Below are 17583 nucleotides of genomic sequence, written 5' to 3'. Positions count from 1 at the left end.
CCTAGGTAGTATGCAACAAAACACCTATTGCCCTGAAATGTGCTGATTTGTTTCAACATGTAGTTTAAAGTTTCTCTAAAGAGTACATACATTTATTTTGAAGGCTTTAAACTGCTATGTGGCATTACCCCAGAGACAAACATCATTCATTTTTTTTAGTTTCTGATTACAATGAAACTTTCAAAATCCGTGTCCTTCTCCATACCATATAAGGGAGCCTTAATATAATATGTGGATGCACCCAAGTTGTTTGGTTTCTGTGTTAGTCACCTTTCTGTTACTGTGAAAAAATACCTGAGGAAAATCACTTAAAGGAGGGAAAACTTGTATTGGCTCATACCTTCAGAGGGTTTAGTCCATTATCATCTGGCTCCATTGCTTGGAGCTGGAGGAGACCCAGAGCATCACAGAAGAAACAGCATGATAGGGGAAAGCTGCTTAACTCATGTCTGGCAGGAAGAAGAAAGAAAGAAAGGAAAGAAGGAAAAAGGGAAAGAGGGAAAAGAGGAGGGGGGGATCAATCCACAGATAAGGTTAGAGGTCTCATGGAACATCCACTTTTCACCCAATATTTGAGCACTGCTGTTCTTAGGACAAAGACTTCAACATACAAGTCTTTGAGGGGCATTCCAGATTCAAACAGACCAATTTCTAACAGCTGTTCACATTCAAGGTCGAGACACCTACAGAACTATTTCTTAATTTTTCCCAGCATGAATTCCAACCATTCTACTATAAAACTTGGTGAGAAATTGGCATGGGGGGCACATGGACAGGACCAGGTATTTGGCTTTGTTGCGTTTCCAAACATGCATTGCAACTAGACCCCACAGGGGCTAGGATTAGACTGTCCTCATCTGCAGCCTTCTCAGGGCATTTTTAATGTCCCTGTTCCTCAGGCTGTAGATGAAGGGGTTCAGCATGGGGGTGACCACAGTGTACATCACAGAGGTCACTGCACCCTTCCTGGGAGAATGTGATACAGCTGATGCAAAGTACACTGCAGTGCCTGTTCCTAAAAATAAACAAAAAACTGCCAGGTGAGAGCCACAGGTAGAGAAGGCTTTGTACTTCCCACCTGAGGATGGGATCCTCAGAATGGAAGAAATAATTTTATAATAAGAGAAAAGGATCCCTGAGATGGGGAAAAGGCCATAGATGGCAATAAGAACATACTTGGCAAAGTCATCAGAGAAGTTGTGAGAACAGGAAAGATTCAGAAGTTCAGAAGGGTCACAGTAGAAATTGGAAATTTCCACATCCTTGAAGCTGGTAACTTTTAAGATCATCAAATTGTGCAGCTGGGAGTCCAAAAGACTCAGCAAAAATGACACCAAAATTAAGAAGCCACAGAGGCGAGGGTTCATAATGACTGGATAATGCAAGGGATGACAGATGGCCACAAACCGGTCATAGGCCATCACAGACAGAAGCATATAATCCATACAGACAAGAATGGTAAAAAGAGACATCTGTGTCAGGCATCCTTCATAGGAGATGATATCATTTTGAGTTTGAATGTTTACAATCATGTTTGGAACTGTGGTAGAAATGAAACCAATGTCAGCCAAGGACAGGTTGGAGAGGAAGAAGTACATGGGGGTGTGGAGGTGGGAGTCAGAGCAGACAGCCAGGATGATGAGCAGGTTTCCCAGGATGGTAACCAGGTACATGCACAGGAATAGTACAAAGAGGATGGGCTGCAGGTCTGGATCCTCTGAGAAGCTCATGAGTAGGAATTCAGAGACACGGGTTAAATTTTGTGGTTGTATGTTTCTTGTACACCTTTTGAAAAGCAAAGAAAGTGTTTAAAAATACATAAAACAGGCACCCCTCATTCTGGAAACATTGAAATCAAGTTTGCACAGGAAATTAATAATCTACATTTATGCCCTTCAAGGACAGCCAGAATTACCCATATCTTCTCAATCCTAATATGTATCAGGAAAATGAAGCATCATCCTCAAGTTTTAGGTCCACACACCTTCAACAATAATTCTCAATAGTGAAAAACCACATCTCCATCATCCACACCTCTTTCCATACTCACTTGAGAGACATTGAACTGAGCAATGTTAGAAGTCCAGAAGCAAAGGAGGGAATAAATTCATGATCACAATGAAATATTGCTTATCTTTAAGAAAAAAATAGGGAATAAGTAATGATCTTCCTCTAAAGGAAATTAAGTAGCAGTTTGATATACCTCCTTTGGTTCTAAGGCCTTTCAACAAAGTCCTTTGACAAGATATTTAAGACTGCATAAGGACTGCTTTTCCTGACAACTAGATGAAGGTTGATGGATCATAACAAGAAAGCAGTATGGACCCATTTTCTGCAAAGGGTTCTCATCATTCTCATTTGCCTCCTTTGTTCATTAAAGTTTTCTAATTAAAAATTAAGTAACATAAATAAAAATCCTATCCTTGGTGAACTTCAAATTTTGATAAACATAATTACAAGAATAAAATTGCGGACCACAATGTGGCATTAGTGTGCACTGTACCTGTCAATGATTTTAAAATCATAGACTGTAACAATCTCCTTTGAATAGTTTTATTTTATGCAGGTTTATTTTATCAACCCATATAATATCAGCAAAATATCTGTTATATAAAATACCCCTTGATTTTTTTTTTCATTTTCTTGATTCTGTACTCCATTTGGCTTGATAAAAATGGATCATAGTTTTTTGATCTTAAACCCTTAAGTTCATTGTTGATGATCTAAACACTAAGTAAAGACTCAAAACTCCAAGTTTTATTTCCAATCTACTTATTTCTTCTTCATAGATTTTCTTGTCAATCATTCCTGACACATTGATTTCAATTCTCCTATTTAGGCTACATGAAGTACACTTAGGTTCATTATTTATCATTTCTCACTGTGACTGAATTAGATACAGTATAAAATAGAGTACAACAAAAAATAATGTAACACCTTCTTGGAAACCCCCTCATTTGTAAAAAGAGGGGTAGTAATTACAGACTTTGTATGGCTGTCATCAGAAAAATTTTTTAACAAATCTTTCAAATAGCATAACTTGTAGTTCTACCTGTGCATATTTTAGGATATCTAACATAATGATGTCATTACAACACTAATTGTATCAGCATATCCACATGTGAATTTCTGAGTGGTCTTTTTTATACCACAGCTGAAATCGACTATCTAACAATATCCTAGTGTGTAGAACATGCTCCGTGAATATTGCTTATTCTTATCATCCATAAAATCATCACCTATATTAAAACATATGAATCTGATAATACTTGTTCCAGGACTAACATTGGCTAGAGATCTGAATTATTATATAGGAAATTTGAGTTTCAGTATCTCTGCCTTTTTCCATTCTCCTGCAAACCTGTCTCTCAGACACAGATATTGTCTTGAAGTGGGGATATGTAATTTTCTCTTGGTGTTTTCATGTCAGAATCATCTACAATGCAGTTTTCCTTTATAATGTTGCCTTAAAAGTACTTAAAATACTTAATTTAAGTATTCTGCAAAACAATACCTATTGCCCATGAAATATGCAAGTTTACATTAACCTGAGAATGTACTCTGTGAAGTACATTCACCTTCTGCAAAGTCTTTATCTGATGCAAAGTGTTAACTGTTGAAAGGACACAATCTTTTAATTGGATAGTTTATTAATTTGATAATCATTTCAAAATCCTCTGCCAATATCCATGTCACTCAAATAAGAATATCCAACTCCAATAAATATGTTGGTTGGGGCTAGGCAATTGATTTCCAATAGAAAAATGCATGTTCAAATTTGCTATTAATAATCTACATTTATGCCCTTCAAGGACAGCCAGAATTACCCATATCTTCTCAATCCTAATATGTATCAGGAAAATGAAGCGTCACCCCAAGTAGTAATAATCTCTCCTTGATGAATCCTTAAGAAAATTTGTCAAATTCAGGAAATATTCTTTCCCTTGGATCCAGCAGAAGAGATCATGCTGGAGTCAAGAAGGCGGCATTTCAGACCCACAGCCCACCTACCAGTGTGTGCTCAGTGTGTGAATCTGTCCTCCTCTCCCTGCTCACTGCTTAATGGAAACACAGAAAATAAACCCTCTCCAAAGGGATATTTGAAACTCACCAAATATTTGGTCATTGTGATTTAATAAAAAAAATCCATGATTTGGTAACTATCCACATTATGGAGGAAAGCCATAGTCAAGGGCACTGGAGGCTGGAATGAAGTGAAACTCTGACCTGTGCCTCGTGGAAGGCTGCAGTGTTAAGTGCCCTTCAACTTCTGCCTCCTTGCCTTTCTTCAAACCCATGAAAATCTCTGCCATGATTTCTGAAACTTTTTCTGCTGTGGATGATATTAAATGAAAATAAAGAGTCCCTATGTCCAAAACGTGGACACAGAGAGACAGTTTTAACTTGGGTCTATACCCATGGACACTGCTGAAAGGAAAGAAAGTACAGACAGGAGGCCACAATTTGCTAATCCAAATTCATTTTGGTCAATTTAGAAAAGAAATGGTGCTGGGGGTTCAATGCTGAACAGACTTATTCTGGATGCCTCCCTGTGCCAAGCAGAGCATAGGCCTCAGGGAGTCAGAATTGGAAAAAAAAAGGAGACATTCTACCCAAATACCCAGCACACATATCTGTAAGGTCAAAATTAAAATGCCCATCTAGAGATAGGAAAAGGGTCAATTTGGGTCACTGGACATATTAATTGAGTGGCATAAAGATTAACCTAGTCAGGACTAACAGTAACAACAATACTCAGATTTTATTTTGCCTGGATTTTATTCATATATCCCATATTATTCAAATAGAAGAACAAAGTATTTATCCTTACTCTGCAGTTGCATCAGTGGGAAATCAACTCAGATGACAAGTCTGAATCTAGACACAGTTAGGTATTGGGACTGAGAGATTCTGAAACAGATGGATTACTTTTATTTTTATTCTTTCCCACTTGATATTTTTCAGTATAGGTCCAAAGATCTTAACCACTGGTAAATCTCTGGCATTTTTAGCATCTTTACAGTTTTGTGAATGGGAATGAAATCAAAACCTAACATTATGTTTGCCTTGAGATTGACAGGTCTGTTTTCCAGCATGGAGGATCATGTGGTGAGCGCAAGGAGGTTCTGGAGGGGGCCCGAGAGTGTGATCTGTGCTGAATGATCATCAGCCTCCCCTGCTGTGACCTCTCCTGTGAACTGTGGCTGTTCTTCCGTGGTGCATGCAACAGGCGACCTCACTGCTCTGCCTGTGAACACCAGGAATGACAAGAGGAAGAACAGAGTAAGCAAGAGAAATGGCTAGTGGGCTTGCTGATGGGACAGCCTGCCAGGATTCTCCTGTGATGCCCTGTGTCCATGGTCAGACAGCCCAGTGCAAACAAAACTGCACTTTTTCTGGTCTAACAAACAAGAACAAGTTCCATAATTATAATGTTCTTCTTTGTTTATTGTAAAGTATAATAAATTGGGCGTGCATAACTACAGCATGTGATATACATGAAATGAAAAAAAGAGATAGACCACATTGCTCAGCACTGAGCCTGGGAAGCCCTGCATATCGGTTTATTATGCTCTGGCTTCAGTCATCCTCCTCATCATCTTTTCACCACCATAGTCCTTTCATAGAGGTAAGAAAACACTTTTAAAGGACCAACCCATTTTGTGCAGTTTTGGGTGAGATTTCTATGGAAAACAGAACCAGTCTGGTAGAGATAAAATTTTTAAAATGATATCCAATACCCTCACCTTAAACAAAAAACAAAACTTCACCAACCCATACAAAAACTGCATGTTGGTGTTCTTCCTTCTGGCTACTCAAACAGTGAAATTTGTCCTCAAACTGAGGAAATATTACTCCCTGTATTCATTAGCACATCCAAAAGCTCACTCTGTACTTACAGGATTACAATGATTCTCTCCTGGATCACGACTAAGAATTGCACATGCCAAGACCCATCCATACCTGGTGCCCAACAAAGGCTCAGACTCTGTGCCCAGCATTCCTATGAATATGCTGTCAGCTGGGTGCTTCCTGATGCATAACCACAGCAGGAGACACAGTCACGCAGCTCACTGGTCAGGAACCATACACTGAAGGGCTGCAGGCACAGGCTGACTGTGGACTAATATAGGATCTTGGAAGCTCAATACACAGAGCTCACAATTAGACTAATTGGTCCACGCAATGCCCATCTCTAAGGACTTCCCAATATTAATGCAAGAAGATGAAGAAGAGAAAATGAAGGTCCACTTAAGATTTGGACCCTAGGTGTAATTCGGAGGAAAATTGCATACCTAATTTTCTTCTTTTACTTCTGTGTTTTTCAAAGATACATCAGCTTTTAAAGCCCATTCTTATTAGGATAAAAAATATATATAACAAATAAATTACTATATGAATCATAATAAATATATACCTCAGTGACATTCACTTGGTCAAAAGTTATTTTTTAACTAAGCATTCAGTAATTAAAGAAATAGTGTATCTACTTCTTAAAATGATTGTCAAAGGACTCTACAGCATTAAAATGATGTGAAATTCAAAACTTTGTCTCAAGCCAGGCTCTAAGTGTCTACTGTCACTTCCCTTTGTTCCTACTTTGCTTTTCAAAAGCTAATGGACATCTCTGCCATTGTTTGGGGGTAATTCTATCTAATTTGTTTTTGCCCATATTTTATTCTACCATCACATATTAACCACATAGGTAGCACAGATTTTCTGTTTAATCTGAATTCATTGTCATTGTATCAACAAGAAATCACCTTGGATGACATTATTGAGTATCGGAGATGCTAACAACCTGCCCATTGTTGCAGAAAGAATGAATCTAGACAAGAGCAGCAAAAATTAAATTTTAAATCTGTGGTTGTGTTGCATTAAACTTTTTGACTTTTTTCCAAAATCAGAATATTTTAACCTGGATCCATGGGTCTTAGCTTGAGGTACATATCCGGTACATTCTTAACCCTTTTCAAATTCCTGAGTAGTAATGCAGTCTAGACCTGCTTTGCTCTTCATCTGATGGAGATGGCTTATTAGCAGAATGCAGGAGGATGTGGAAGCTGCAAGGGCATCCTGGAGTGGGGGGCACAGGGAGATCTTTGCTGGATTATTTATGCCCACTTGATCTTAGATCTTTCTGCTCATCTCAGCCATTCTTCCTGAATTGGTGCTGATACAGCCACAAAGAGATCCCTCACCATAATTGTAACATATAAGCTTCTTCAGGGCCAACATCATAATTAAGCTCTTTGACAGCAAGATTTTGTAAAGAGTGTCAACAGGATTTAACAGGATTTCTTCAGAGAGCATATTCTGATTTGAAGCTTCCTCTTTCTAAATGCAAGGTTTGATGACAAAGGCTGTAATACACTCTGTCTCAATAGACATTTGTATAAAAGGTAATATTTTGTTTTCCTTGGTAAAACTTGTGAAACCTCTGTCAAGACTAAGACTATGGGACAAAGAGTACCTGCCATGTAACCAACCACTATTATGAAACTCTGTCCCCAACTGTGTATAAATCTCAAATAATTTTCAAATCCAGAGTCCAGAGATTTTTAGTCATTAGGCTCTTGGGACCACTGCAATTTAAATAAACCTGCTTCCTAAAAATACCTTGGGTGTCCAGCCTGATCTGTCCTACATCAGTGCAACTGATGCCACAGAATGCTCTGTCCTGGGATCCACCAGAAATCCCAAAGGGAAGTGCACAGGAAAGAGATTGCATTCTACACAGACAGCAAGGTGAAACACAGGGTTGCTTGTGGAGGGGACAACCTGTCAGCACTGTCCTGCCAAGATGCCATATGCCTCAAAGCCACAGTGCACTTCACACATGGCTTCAGCTATTTGACCTGAACACCCACCACAAGTTACTAAAATCTCTGATCTTTTCCAATATGTCAAATATAATAATGTGGCAATTATACCTTGATAAAAATTAGGCAGACAAATGTAAACACCCTACACACACCACACACTTCAGCACCTGCCACCCAGCACCCTCTCAATAAAAGATCATATGTTTGGATGCTGTCCTCATCCAGGTCCACCTCCTCCTCCTCACCTAAATAGACATCTCTCAGTGCTGAAGACAGTGTGAAGAGCACATTCCTCCATGTGGATGACAGTGTGTGGTAAGAAGGATCAGTGTGGGAGGAAAGGAAAACTGTAGTGGCATGTCACACACATGCCTCTACTCTCAGTCCCCATGACTGACACTGTTCAGTGCTCTCTCCTCTGGGCAGTCACACTGCATGTTGGTCCTTCCTCCATCCTCACCTCCCTCAGCTGTTACCGATTTACACTGGCTCAGGTGGTCGTGACTAAGGAGAGTGGATTCCACATGGCTGGTACCCAGGGGCCTCCCACCTCATCTTTAGGGCTGAATCTGTGCATGCTCAGCTAGGGACTTCCTAAGACAAACCAGTGTGAGAAGAAACACAGGATGCAGCCCACCTGACTGGAGCCATCAAGCTGAAAGGCTGGAGGCACAGGCTGCTCGTTGACTATGGTGTGACCTTGGAGGCTCAATGCATAGAACTCCTGACTGGCCAATAGGTGAGCATATTACAGACTCTACAACTTGCTAATATTAATAGTGGAATAAAAATGTTAGAAAATTAACATTAATTAAGGTTTTGCACCAACTTTTAGCAAAAAGGAAGTTTATCTATATTATTGATTTTTAATTGGTTTTTTTAAATAATACTTTCTTAAGTCCACTTTCATTATAGTAGATTTAAATTACAAAAAAATGACATTATTACCATTGTCAATTGCATAGCTTAGTGGCATTAAATATAGACATAGTTGTTCAACAATCACTATCATATACTCCAACATTCTTTATCTAACCAAAGTGAAACCATGTCCCCAATGTGAAAAGAACCAAACATCCCTTCTCAGCATGAGTTCCAACCACTTTACTATAAAACTTAGTGACACATTAACACAAGGGGCATATTGACAGGACCATGTATTTAGCTTTGCTACATTTTCAAACATGCATTGCAACCAGTCACCATGAGTGCTGAGATTTGCTGTGCAGTCTCCTCAGGGCACTATTAATATCCCTGTTCCTCAGGCTGTAGATGAAGGATTCAGCATGGGAGTGACCACAGTGTACATCAGAGAGGCCACTGCACCCTTTCTAGGAGAATGTGATACAGATGATCCAAAGTACACTCCAAAGGCTGTTCCTAAAAATAAGCAAACAACTGCCAGGTCAGACCCACAGGTGGAGAAGGCTTTGTACTTCCCACCTGAGGATGGGATCTTCAGAATGGAGGAAATAATTTTGTAATAAGAGAAAAAGATCCCTGCAATGGGGAAAAGGCCATAGATGACAATAAGAATGTATTTGACAATGATATTAGAGTAGGTGTCTGAACAGGAAAGATTCAGAAGTTGAGAAGGATCACAAAAGAAACTAGAAATTTCCATATTCTTGAAGCTGGAAATTTTTAAGATCATCAAATTGTGCAACTGGAAGTCCAAAAGAATCAGCAAAAATGACACCAAAACTAAGAAGCCACAGAGGCGAGGATTCATAATGATTGGATAATGTAGGGGGTGACAGATGGCCACAAACCGGTCATAGGCCATCTCAGTCAGAAGCATATAATCCATATAGACAAAAATGGCAAAAAAGGACATCTGTGTCAGGCAGTCCACATAGGAGATGACATTGTGAGTCTGAATATTTACAATCATGTTTGGGACCGTGGTAGAGATGAAACCAATGTCAGCCAAGGACAGGTTGGAGAGGAAGAAGTACATGGGGGTGTGGAGGTGGGGGTCAGAGCTGATCACCAGGATGATGAGCAGGTTTCCAAGCACTGTGACCAGGTACATGGACAGGAACGGTCCAAAGAGGATGGGTTGCAGGTCTGGATCCTCTGAGAAGCTCATGAGTAGGAATTCAGAGACACGGGTTAAATTTTGTGCTTCTATGTTGCTTGGACATCTTTTGGAAAGCAAAGAGGGTGTTAAAAAAAGAAAAAGAAACACATTAAATAGGCACCGCTCATCAGGAAACATTTGAATCCAACTATGCACAAGGAAGATGCTCACACATGAGGTCCACATACCTTCAACAATAATTCTCAATAGTGAATCACCTGGTCTCTACATACACTTTCATTATTACTTTCTCCATCATTCACCCATCTTTCCATACACACTTTTGAGACATTAAACTGAGCAATGTTAGAAGTCCAAGACAATAGGAGAGAAGGAGTTCATGATCACAATAAAATACAGCTTACTCTTTATAGAAAAATTAGGGAATAAATAATGACCTTACTATAAAGGAAATTAAGAGGAAGTTTGATACGCCTCATTTTTCTCTCAGGACTTTAGTTAAAGTCAGTTTGACAAGATATTTAAGACTGTGTAAGAACAGCATGTCCAGACAACTAGATCAATGATGATGGATCAAAACCAGAAAGCTGTATGTGCCCATTTTCTGCAAGGGTTCTCATAATTCTTTGATCTTTTCATGTGCCACCTGTATGGATTTAAGTTTTCTCTTCAAAAATTATGTAACATAAAATAAAATTCCTTGTTTTGGTGAACTTCAAATTTTGATAAATATGATTGAATCAGTGCACATAATCAATCACAGCATTGACCAAAAATGTGGCATTAGTGTATACTGTACCTGTCAATGATTTTTAAATCATAGACTTAAAAATCTCCTTTGAATCACTTTATTATGTGCAGGTTTATTGTATCAACTCATATAATAAAAGCTAAATGTCTGTTATAGGAAATAGCCCTTAAATCTTTCTTTTTTCTTGATTCTGAATGCCATCTGGCCTGATAAAAATGCTTCATGGTTTTGTGACCTCAACCCATCAAGTTCATTTTTTATGATCTAAGCACCAAGGAAAGCCCTGAAGCTCTGGTTTAATTTCCATACTTTTTCTTCTTCATGGATTTTCTGGTCAGTCATTAGTAACACATTCATTTCAATTATATTATTTATATAATAATTGCACGTGTGTTCATTATTTATCATTACTCTTTGTGATTGAACTGCATATAGTACAAAATACAGCATAATAAGAAATAATGTAACAACTTCTTGGAAATTTTATCATTTGTAAAATGAGGTAATAATTACCTACCTTTATGGTTATCATCAGGATTTTTTTAACAAACTTTTTGCATTGCATAACTTGTACTTCTCTCCCATTATTCTCCCATGGTCAGGGGCATGGGAGGCTGGAATTAAGTGAAACTCTGACCTGTGAATCAGTGGAAAGCTGCAGCATTAAGTGCCCTTCAGCTTCTGCTTCGTTGCCATTCTTCAAAACCATGCAAATTTCTGCCCTGATCTCTGAAAATTTGTCTACTGTGAATGAAATGAAATAAAACTGAAGGGTTCCTATGTCCAAATCATGGACCCAAAAGGACCCTGCTTTAACTTATGTCTATTCCCATGGACACTGCTAAAAGGAATGAAAGTAGACAGGAGGCCACAATCTGTCAATCCAAATTGATTTGGGCCAATTTAGAAAAGAAGGATGGATTGGTTCAATGCTCAAAAGAATTTGTTCTAATTTCTTCCCTGTGCCAAGCAGAACATGGGCCACAGAGAGTAAGAAACAGAAAAGGATACATTATTTCCAAATACACATCTCATATATCTCTAAGGGCAAAAATAAAGTGTCTCATCCCCCAAAAATGGAAAATGATAATTCGGGTCACTGAATATATTAGTTGAGTGGCATGAAGATTAACCTAGTCATGACTAACAGTAAAAATAATATTCACATTTTATTTTTCCTCGATTTTATTTATATATCCCTTATTATTCAAGTAAGAGAACACATATTTATCCTTACCCACTGCAATTGTATCAACTAGAAATCATCTCAGATGACAAGGCTGAATCTAGATAACAATGAAACAGCTTAACAGAGATAGTAATTGGAACTGAGAGATTCTAAAACAGATCAATTAAATATTTTTATTCTTTCTTATCTTTCATAATAGGTCCAGAGATTGTAACTACTGGCAAATCTCAGGTATGTTTTAATAATCTTTCCTGTTTCATGAATGGAAATGAAATCAAACCCGACCTTATGTCTGCTTTGAGATTGAGAAGGCTGTTTTTAAGCATGGAGGATCATGTGGTGAGCTCAAGGAGGTTCTGGAGGGGGGCCAAGAGCATGATCTGTGCTGAACGATCATCAGCCTCCCCTACTGTGACCTCTCTTGTGACCTGTGGCTGTTCTTCCATAGTGCATGCAACAGGCTCTCCCACTGATCTGCCCTGTGATCAACAGAATCCCACGAAAAAGAAAGAGCACAGTGGGCAAGGCTCTCTTTCAGCAGTGACAGGGAAGAGGAATGGCTGGGTGGCTTGATGATGGGACAGCCTGCCAGGATTCTGTGATGCCCTGTGTCCATGATCAGAGAACCCAATGCAAACAAGGCTTCACTGCTATCTAACAAATGAGTACAAGTTTCATAATTGTAATGCACTTTTTCATTTTATATATTATACTAATAATGTGGACATATATAACAAAGGTGAGAAGGTGCACATGAAATGACACAGAGCACATTGCTCAGCACCTGAGCCTGGGAAGCTCTGCACATCAGTTCATGGTGCTCTGGCTTCTGTCATCCTCATCATCATCCTTATCATCATCAACTTTAGTCCTTTTCTAAACCTCAGAAAACATTTTTGAAGGACCCATTTTGTACTGTTGTGAGATTTCTGCGTGAATTAGAACCAGTGTGGGTGGAGAGCACATTTTGAATTTCTTATTCGCCCCCCCCCATACAAAAGCGTGAACCCCACAACCCCAAGGTTGAAGTTGCATTCTGGTGTCCTCCCATATGGCTAATCTGTGGTGTTTGACCCTGTGCTGAAGTAACACTACTTCCCCAGTCCTTCCCACACCCAAGGCCCCCTCTGCACTTACTGGGCCATGCTGCTTCTCTGCAGGGTCATGACCAAGAAGTGCTGATCCTGAGACTCTACCAAGTGTGGAGCTCAGAGAAGGAGCAAATATGTCCACAGGAACAGATAATGTGTTCAGGAGATTCTTGATGCAGACACCCCAGGAGGAGAGACAGCTAAACAGGTCACTGGAAGATGTCATCAACTGAAGGACTACAAGCACAGGCTGAGTGAGGACTATTATATGACCTTGGAAGATCAATACACAGAAATTATAATTAGAATAATTAGTTTATGAAATCCCCATCTCCAGGGATTTTTGATCATTAATGAGGAAGACAAAGGAAAATGTGTGCTCATATAAGTTTCTGGCCCTAACATGAATTAGCAAGAAGTTTATACATTCTATTTTCTTTTATTTCTTTGCTTTTTAAGATACATCTGTGATTAATGTCCATTTTATTGGGGTACAATATAAATACAAAAAATGACCATTTGAACCACATTAAGTACATTTTTGGTGACATTAATTGCATTCGCATTGCTGTGCCATGATCATTATCATTCAAATCCAGAAATTTTCCATCTTCTAGAATTTAGCTGTGTACCCAGGTGAAAAAAACCTCACCATTCCTCCCACCTCAACCCAGTGACCACCACTCTTCTGTGAAGTATGATGAGAAGAGAGTCATTCAAACAAAAAGCAAGTGCTCAGGGAAGGGGCATTTCCATGACTGGATTTAATTATGTTGTATTTTCCAGCTAGCACTACCATCGGGTGCCTCAGATACTGAGAATGCTAGCAGCCTCCTCAATGGTGGAGTAATGACTCTGTTCCTCTGGCTTAACTGAAGTATTCTGCATACAGGTGCCTACTGCACAACCATGGAGACCAGCACACCTTTTCTACACTCCAAAGGTGCTTGAATTTGCCCCTATTTTATACTTCCAAGTCATGGTAATGGGGAACAAACATTTTCTGTTTAATTTGTATTCAATGCAACTGTATGAGTAGAATCCACCTCAGTTGCTGGTTCTCAGTGACACTAACAACTTGTTCTGTGTTCAAGAAATGATAGGTAGATCTAGCAGCACTGATGCTAAATTGTGAATCTCTGGGCCTGATGCATGGGTTTCCTAATATTAGAAACATTCTAAGCAGAGCTCCAGAGGCCTCAACTGCAGACACATCTCAGGTACACTTTGACCACTCGTCAGTTTCCTGAATGATAATGAAATCCAAGTGTGACTCTGGGTCTTCTTTTCATGTTGAGTGGGCTCATTGTAAGAATACAGTGGCTGTGGGCAGCTCCAGGGATACGCTTGGGGGAGGTCTGTGTCCAGCTATTCTTACCTACTTTTTCATTGATTTTTTTCCTCTTTGAGCCATTTGCCTATGTGCCCTGTGTCTCAACTCCACAGTGCAATTCAAATGTGGCTGCAGTAATTCAACCTAAAAATCTAGTGTGAGTTATGAAAGAATGATCAAGGCTTCAGAGAGTCCACTGTGACCATGAAGTTTGTGATGGGGTGTGTTCTCTTCTCCAGATTGGGCATCAGAGGTTTGCCAGACAATCACAGTCAAAGCCCCTGTGTATAGCCCATCTGAAGTTGGATACCCGATAAGGGAACTCACCTACTGAAGAGCCGGTGTTGTGTGAGTAGTAGCAGCACTCGAAAGAGTGGACAATGAGGCAAGCCTTGAGAGAGGGGGCCCTCCAGCAGTGAGGCATTCCCCCTCCCGGGGTTTTGGCACCAATGAAAGAATGAACAAGGCTTCAGAGTGTCCACTGTGACCATGAACTTCTTCCAGATGGGGCGTCTAAGTCCTGCTGTCGAATGGTGAGCCCTGCTGGCTCACATGATCCTTACCTACCAATCAGACTAGCCCTGCTGGCTCACCTGATCCTTACCCACCAATCAAAAGGCACCCCATGTCAACTGTCAAACCACCCCCGGCTCTATAAATATGCAGAGCTGTTCTTCAATAAACGGGCATTTTCTCCGACGGCAAGCCTTGATTGCTCTTTCAAGTTACACAAAAAAGCTGTGCCCCATTTTTGTAAAATAAAACCTTGCAGATGAATTGAGATAATCTGCATGGAACACTGTTCAACACCTGACACTCAGGAATCCCTTACTAGGAATTCATGATGTTATTTATGGTTGATCTCCTCATCCTCATCACCTTCATACACCCGTATAATGCTTAGGAGAAGTGTAAATGGAGTGTAGTTACTCCCTTTGTGGAGAAAACTCTATGGGAAATAGAATCATCGAGGCAGGAAAAGAAACGCTTTGCATGAGATTTTGGTTACCATCACCACAACCAGTCTCCCATGTGGCTACTCAAACATCATGTTCATCACTGTGAGGAGGAGGTAATGCTTAGGACATTCCCTCTTCCAATCTTCATCTCCCACAGAACTTACTGGTTTGCCCTGTGTATGTTGTAGGTCATTACCAGGAGAGCAGCCCCAACACACCTCCCTCGCAGGAGTACCGTGGCCCCACTCAGGATGAACGTCTATGCAGTTTTGGATAGCAGGTGCTTGATGCAAATAATCATTTGCAGAAAATAGATGGAATATTATGTTAAGCAAAATATGTCAAATTCAGAAAGTCAAGGGTCACATACTTTCTTTCATTTGTGGAAGATGGAAAAAAGAAAAGAAAAGTGGGGCATTATTGCATGAAAAGCAAAGGGAGGTCAGTAGAGCAGAGGAAATGAACCAAGGGGTGGAAGAGGGGAGAAGATTAGGGTAGTGATGGGGAGTGACATCACCAAATTCTGTTGTTATATTGTGTGCATGTACAAAAATGTCACAATAGATGCCAACACTGCATACAATTAAAATGCATCAATAAAATGTAAAAGAAAAAACTACAGAAATCCACTTCACCATCAAAAAATTATAATCACTATTCTTGACAACTAAATCTTGTAGGAATTTTAATGATTTCATATAAAATTTCAGTTCTTGGCATCTCTGCCTGATACTATTCTCCTGCACCTCTCTGCCCTAAAGGCAACTACTCTCAGAAATTTTAAGGGTGGATTTTCCTGTCGTTGTCTCCATGTCTGCATTTATTTATGGATACACAAATAGTTTTCTTAAGCACATGCTTAAAGAGTACCTAAATCTCACCTAGGGAATGTACAACAAAATACGTATTGCCCTGCAATGTGCTGATTTGTTTCAACATGTAGTTTGAAGTTTCCCTAAAAAAGTACATACATCTACTTTGAAAGCTTTAAACTGCTATGCAACATTACCTGAGAGATAAACATTACTAGGTTTTTTAGTTCATTATTACAATAAACATTGCAAAATCCTTGTGCACTGGTTCATAGCATATAAGTGAGATTTCATATAATTTGTGGATACACAAGAATTGTATGACCTCTGTGTTAATCACCTTTCTGTTACTGTGACAAATTGCCAAAGAAAAATCACATAAAGGAGGAAACTCTTATTTTGTCTCATACCTTCAGAGATTTCAGTCCATTGTCAGCTGGCTCCATTGCTTGGAGCTGGAGGTGAGGCACAGCATCATAGAAGAAGGGCATGGCAGGGGAAAGTTGCTCACCTCATATCAGCCAGGAAGAAGAGACAGAGGAAGGGAGGGAGGGAGGGAGGGAGAGAGAGAGAGAGAGAGAGAGAGAGAGAGAGAGAGAGAGAGAGAAGGAAAGGAGGGTTGGAGGGAAGGAAGGAAGGAAGGAAGGAAGGAAGGAAGGAAGGAAGGAAGGAAGGAAGGAAGGAAAATAAATTGGCTGAGAAAAAGTTGCATGCCCCAAAGGCCCTCCCACAAGAACCCCCTCCCTCCAGATATGTGGCCCCTCCTACAGTTTCTCAAAACTCTCTGAAGTCCACTGAGCTCTGAATTCATCTGTGGATTAATCCACAGATGAGGTCCGAGCTCTCATGGACCAACCATTTCTCACCCAGCATCTGAACACAGCCATGCTTTAGACCAAGCCTTCAACACACGAATCTTTGGGAGACATAACAGATTCAAACTGTACCAGTTTCCAAACAGATATTCGCATTCAATGTTCACACAACTACAATGTTGAAAATTCCAATTAAAAGTCCCCATTTATCTCTCCCAAAGAATGACAGCCATCAATCTGCTATTAAATATCTTGATATATAAAATCCAATAAATTACAAAAATATTACTAATAATGCAGTGTTTACAGATTTATTTGCTTCATTTTATTGCATTTTCCTAACTACTTATCAAATGAAGGTCAAAATTCCTGAGATTAGACTATTTTACTGAGGAGCCTCCTCAGGGCGTTTTTAATGTCCTTGTTCCTCAGGCTGTAGATAAAGGGATTTAGCATGAGGGTGACCACAATGTATATCACTGAAGACACCACATCTTTCTTGGGTGAGGATGACACAGCTGATCCAAGGTATGCTCCAATGCCTGTTCCATAAAATAAGCAAACAACTGACAGGTGAGACCCACAGGCAGAGAAGGCTTTGCACTTCCCACTTAAAGATGGGATCTTCAAAATGGAGGAAACAATTTCATAGTAAGATAAAAGGGTCCCTAAGACTGGGAGTAAACCATAGATGGCACAAATAAAATACTTGATCATGTTACCAGAGAAGTTGTCGTAACAGGAAAGACTAAGGACTTGAGTA

At 39.7% G+C, this 17583-nt stretch overlaps 2 protein-coding genes across 2 annotated transcripts; both read right to left on the bottom strand.

Annotated features, from left to right (window-relative positions):
* Positions 1-842: 842 nt before the first annotated feature.
* Positions 843-4313, bottom strand: LOC124102119 (putative gustatory receptor clone PTE01). Its single transcript, XM_046458349.1, has 2 exons — positions 4228-4313; positions 843-1785 (listed from the first exon to the last, which is right to left on the bottom strand). The coding sequence occupies exons 1-2, from the start codon at positions 4311-4313 to the stop codon at positions 843-845; spliced, it is 1029 nt and encodes a 342-aa protein (XP_046314305.1).
* A 4774-nt stretch (positions 4314-9087) lies between these two features.
* On the bottom strand, positions 9088-9771 carry LOC124102118 (olfactory receptor 7E178-like; the record flags this gene model as incomplete). Its single annotated transcript, XM_046458348.1, has 1 exon — positions 9088-9771. A coding segment is annotated over one exon (684 nt), but the record flags the coding sequence as incomplete, so codon positions are not given.
* Between the last annotated feature and the right edge of the window lie 7812 nt (positions 9772-17583).

Source organism: Marmota monax, unplaced genomic scaffold (assembly GCF_021218885.2).
Source record: "Marmota monax isolate L192 unplaced genomic scaffold, Marmota_monax_Labrador192_F-V1.1 WCK01_AAM20220418_F8-fsc00618, whole genome shotgun sequence".
Classification (NCBI taxonomy): Eukaryota; Metazoa; Chordata; class Mammalia; order Rodentia; family Sciuridae; genus Marmota; species Marmota monax.
The sequence above is the reverse complement of the archived record's forward strand: the minus strand, read 5'-3'. Positions and strand labels throughout refer to the sequence as shown.

What these genes read in the sequence shown, in the direction of transcription:
- LOC124102119 (XM_046458349.1), bottom strand. Translation starts at nt 4,313, where the DNA reads ATGGCAGAGATTTTCATGGGTTTGAAGAAAGGCAAGGAGGCAGAAGTT. An exon ending in CAGCCTTCCACGAGGCACAG is followed by an intron (nt 1,786 to 4,227) that starts GTCAGAGTTTCA and finishes GCTTTTCAAAAG; the next exon opens with GTGTACAAGAAACATACAAC.